Source organism: Typha angustifolia, chromosome 11 (genome assembly GCF_048772165.1).
Source record: "Typha angustifolia cultivar Huaian chromosome 11, ASM4877216v1, whole genome shotgun sequence".
Taxonomy (NCBI): domain Eukaryota; kingdom Viridiplantae; phylum Streptophyta; class Magnoliopsida; order Poales; family Typhaceae; genus Typha; species Typha angustifolia.
The window spans coordinates 13,508,996-13,514,348 of record NC_133249.1 but is presented as its reverse complement, the minus strand read 5'-3'; the positions used below and the strand labels follow the sequence as shown (position 1 = coordinate 13,514,348).

The 5,353-nt window shown below is 33.9% G+C and overlaps 1 protein-coding gene across 1 annotated transcript; it reads left to right on the top strand.

The window, feature by feature from the left end:
- The first annotated feature begins 785 nt into the window (after positions 1–785).
- On the top strand, positions 786–3,971 carry LOC140770626 (protein neprosin-like). The gene is made up of 7 exons (XM_073111880.1): positions 786–994; positions 1,081–1,167; positions 1,290–1,508; positions 2,546–2,719; positions 3,032–3,085; positions 3,341–3,487; positions 3,597–3,971. The coding sequence occupies exons 1-7, from the start codon at positions 809–811 to the stop codon at positions 3,969–3,971; spliced, it is 1,242 nt and encodes a 413-aa protein (XP_072967981.1). The 5' UTR covers positions 786–808.
- Positions 3,972–5,353: the final 1,382 nt, after the last annotated feature.

Below are 5,353 nucleotides of genomic sequence, written 5' to 3'. Positions count from 1 at the left end.
TTATACTAGGTAGTTATATGCCAAATATCTCTTCCGTTTTCCGAGCAGTACATCAAATCCTTCCGTTTGGAAGTAGGAACGAAATTATATATATATATATATATATATATAAACTATATCCTAAAGAAGAGAGGTTATATCTAAGTAACCCTAGATGTACAGCAAAAGATATAACAGAGAGAAGAATACCAAATCAGACCTTTGGTTTACATCCTTTTAAAATTGGTCCCTATAATTTAATTTCTATAATGTGATTAACGTCGTTTGCAACCTTGTATTAAACCAGTGGTTTGTATTTTATTTTCTAGTTATTCATTATGTTTTATTTTATCTTAACGATTGCCCCTTCTAACACAAGGATCATCTTTATAAAATAATATTGAACTGGATGGATATGATCTAACCAAAGAGATCTTTTATAAAACTGAAATCATATGGACTAATTCAATAAACTTAAAAACCCCAATTGATCTAGCAATTTGTTCCATGATAAATAATAGCAGTAGAATTTTGTGAAGTTGATGTCCTAGCTGCCAAACGAGAAATCAAAAGACTTCGACCTCATATATATATATTTGGGAGGTTGAATGAGTTGGCAATAATGATCGTTGATCCATACATTCTGATAGAAAAAATGAAACAGGCAATGAGAGGCACAAAGTATGAATGTTTCTAGGTGTACGCTAAATTAGAAGGATATTTCTTATTCATGTGTTGGTTATTTAAAGGGCCTCCCGCGTTCTCCTTTGGCAATACAAAATATACTTTGTCTTAAAAGATAGCTAGACGTTGTTCTTCGGTTTGCTCTATGTCTCTTTTCCTCAATTCTCTTCATTCTCTTTTGGTTATTCAACTACTGTTAGCAATCAGCTACGGAATTATAAATGTCTCCGCTTCGAGTGATGCTGGCAGTAGGCAAGTCTCTGCCCTTGAATTGGAGGAAATTAAACAATACTTGGAAAACATCAATAAACCTGCATTAAACTCTATTCAGGTAAATATATGAGTATATAGCTAGCTAATTATTTGACTAAATTAGTTAACTGTTACTTTTTTTCCCTTTTTTTTTGGATTGTACAGAGCCCAGATGGAGATATCATTGACTGTGTTCCTGTCGACAAGCAACCAGCTCTTGATAATCCTCTTTTGATGAATCATACTATCCAGGTTCACACCCTCTCTAGTTAATTATGTCATATTAACTTGAAGTGCCTCCAAGTCTCATATTATTATTTTTTAATTAATGGATGTTTCTTGCTAATTACTAAAAAATATTTGATATGTATTAGATGATGCCATCTATAATACCAACTTATAGAGGTGGAAACTACACAACTAAAAACATTCGGCAATTATGGAATGATGTCGGTAGTTGTCCAAATGGAACCATAGCAATACGAAGAACCACAATCGAGGATGTATTGCGGGCTGGATCTCTATCTCAATTTGGGAAAAAGAAGCTTAGCTATAGATCGAGTACTTTAGCAAGTCCGCCCCAGGGCCATGAGGTACGTGTAGTTCCTCTATTCTCTTCAGAATATAACTATTTTCTCCGTTTAAATATAAAAAGATAACCTTTCAATATGAGATTGGGTTCAATTTATATTGAAGTCTATTAAAATTATAAGAGACTAATTTAAACCTCTCATTCTGATCAAAATAAATCTATTTTGTCTCGTGATATAACCCAATTCCAATCTGAAATAGAGGATTTGAATCTAATATATTGATTCAAAATCAATAGAGTTTAATTTAAATATGTTCATCTCTCTTAGGATTAGAACTAACACATAAAATAACAATAATTCTTTAGTTGCTCTCTCTATCTGGTTTAGGATGTACTTAGTGTAAAATGGCTAAAGTCCATTAATCGCTAGACAGGTAATAAAAGAAGAGGTAACGTAGGCAAATACTTTTACTCCTACTAATATATATGGTCATCATAACTAACCAATATTCACATGATCAGCAGTCACTCTCACAAAGTTTGGACTACGTCTAACATATTCAACCAACGTTTGAGATATAGTAGCTATTTACATGAAACTCTGGCAGGTAATCAAGTGTTCTCACATTGTCACATAGCTATAGAAGTAAATGATATTATCCTTGTCTATGATTTTATATTATCTTACTTCATGTTTTCTTACATTCTCTTTTGTGAAAAATATTTATCTGTAAAACAACATAGAGCTAGAGGGAACTTATTATTTAGACTCTCGTCGTTGGCTTTGTCTTGGGCGACAAAGAAGAATGTTGATAAAAGGAGAGAATAAAGAGGAAGACAAAATGTTGATAAAAAAGACAAAAGTGTGAATAATTAAAAAGTTTATTTAGTGTGCATGGTTTGTTCCATGCGATTGAATAAATAAATTATAAATTTGAGATTTTAATACCTTCAATCTCTCTGTCAATCACTTTGTCTACTGTTAAATAGATTATATACTTTAGCAAAAGAATAACTTAACATTTGATTTTGCTAACATGTTTTGTTGACTGATAGTTTTGGCTCCTTTTCTGTGTTTATTTATTGCGTACATAAAAGTATGCAACAGCTCACTTAGGAAGCACACAAAATCCAATTTATGGGACTATGGCTACGTTCAATGTATGGAATCCATACGTTGATGTCGACGAGGAGTTCAGCCTCTCCCAACTTTGGGTTTCCGCGGGATCATACGACAACTCGGATCTTAACACCATTGAAGCTGGTTGGCAGGTATTTCTGAATGCATCTTTAACTCTATACCTTACATACGTACATACATACAATAGAGATACACCTTTCTATCGTGCAAGCTAGCTCCTTCTAACTTGATATTTAGATGAGGATTAAGGATTTATAAGTTATCTTATTTTGGATTTTATATATATATAGTTTAATTTCTTTCTGGCGCAGACCCATTTGAAGTAATTAGTATTAAACCAGTACGATCTTTTTCTCACAAATACCCCATGCATTATGATGCTACCAAACATCTAGTAAGCAATTGGATGATGATCTAAAGCTTTTCTATTTCTTGCTGGCCAGGTTTGTCCTCTGATATACGGAGATAGCAACACCAGGTTGTTCATTTATTGGACGGTGAGTAAGTTTTGTTTCTATTTTATTTGAGTAGAACTTCAACTAATTAAAGTTTTATTCTCTTGTGGAATAGAAATCTTAGAGAGTTGTTAATTATGAAAGAGAATCTAGTGAGATATACAGAGTAGCAATTAACCGACAATTTCGAATTCTAACTAAATGGCATCATTAATTATCTCGCACTTTTCATCTAACATTAATTTTCCCCTGGGTTGCAACAATTTTCTGATTAGCTCAATGGTTCTAATGTAACAGACAAATGCATATAATGGCACAGGTTGCTACAACCTTGAATGCCGGGGATTCGTGCAGACAGACAACAGCGTAGCCATTGGAGGAGCTCTATCCCCTGTATCGACGTATGGCGGCAGCCAATATGAAATGACCCTTGGCGTTTTGAAGGTATATTTCTCAAAACAGAAGATTTGAGTCGTGAACTAATAATACTAGTCTTCCACACTGGACATTGCGTTTTTAGTAAACTAACAGTGAAAAAGTACGTAAATTTCAGGATCCAAGCAGTGGGAATTGGTGGTTGACATTTGAGGACATATTTGTTGGTTACTGGCCATCTGAGATCTTCACTCTCCTCTCTAACTCTGCTACCTCGTTGGCATGGGGAGGAGAGATAGTGAATACGAGTCCTAACGGTGAGCACACCTCCACAGACATGGGCTCCGGTTTTTTTGCCGAGGAAGGATACGAGAAGGCGAGCTACATTCGAAACATTATGATTGTAGACTCGAGTAACAACCTTTCGCCACCGGCGTCCATCACAACCAGTGCTACATACACCAATTGCTATGACGTGAAAAGCTACAACGACACAGAATGGGGGGTTTCCTTCTTCTTTGGTGGGCCGGGGAAGAGTTCCCTCTGCACTTGACTTTCTCATCTCACTTCATCCTGGCCTCACCATACTTAATTATGTAGCCACATCATGCTTAGTTGTGAATTATACGAATAAAGCTAGGCGTCCTCTAGATTGTAAAAAGACTGCAAATGATTTATCATCCATCCCACTCATATAGGTACGTACGGCAAGTGTCTTAATGAGGCATATATATATATCCTCTTGGCCTCGCTCGTCACACTTGTTCAGTATGAATGTAATATGTATAAGAGATCACTTGTCTTGATAAGGTCTCTTATTCGCCTCTGCATTCTTGTCTTATATATGGTGAATCGTCTCTCACTTCTTTTGTTATTAATAATGGGTTGCACTTGCACAGGGTGGTTTTGTCTTTGAAAATAAAAATGAGAAGCTACATTATACCCTCCGTGTGGTTAGATCTAAATTTATTTCACCTCTCTAAAATTTTATTTGCATCACTTTACTCTTTTTTTTTAGTTTTATTCACACTGAAATTATTATTATTTCATTCACTAAATATAAAGTTCTATATGGTTGGATAAATTTTTCAATACATATATAATAAAATTGATTAGATTTGAAAAAATATTTTTTTATCGTCTGAAATTCTATCAATAAAAGTTTTAGATGTATTAAAAAACTTATCTAATTAGTTTGTAACTTTCTCTCTAATAAATATCTTTAAATTTACGATGAAAAAAGCTTTTCTTTCCCCTCACTTTGGGAAAATAAATAAATTTCCTGCCCTATTGAAGTTGCCATATTCAGACAGATTAATCTAATCAAGTAGCAGAATAAGTGGAAGATTACTTTGCTTAAAGATTGGCATGAGAACTTTGCCCTTTTCTATTTGTCTACCAAAATCCACAGAAAAGAGAAATAACATTACCTCTGATTCTAACCATAATGGAGATGTGATCAGTAGCAGACAGGATATTGAGTATAAATTTTTGAATTGTTATAAGTCCATATGTGATGATAACTTTTTGAAAGATAACATGATCAGAAAAGCTCCTAGTCCAGATATAATTAAGTGAAGATCCTTACTGGATTTCCAGTGGATTGCTACTCATGCTTGGACTTGGAGACAAACTTTTGTTACACTTATTATTAAGTAGAAGAATCCTGCCATGGTGGTAGACTATATACATATTTTCCTCTGTAATATTAATTATAGAAGTATGGCTAAAAATCTTATTAATAGGAGTAAACCTATCTTGACCTCTCTGTTCAGACCTAAGTAGACAACCGTTATTGTCATTTGGCATATCAGTGATAATATTGTCTTAGCTTAAAAATTTGCTCACTCTATTAATACTCCGGGTTTAATAATAATATTATCTTGCTTAAGATGAATCTAGAGAAAGTCTATGATCATCGGTGTATTATAGTTT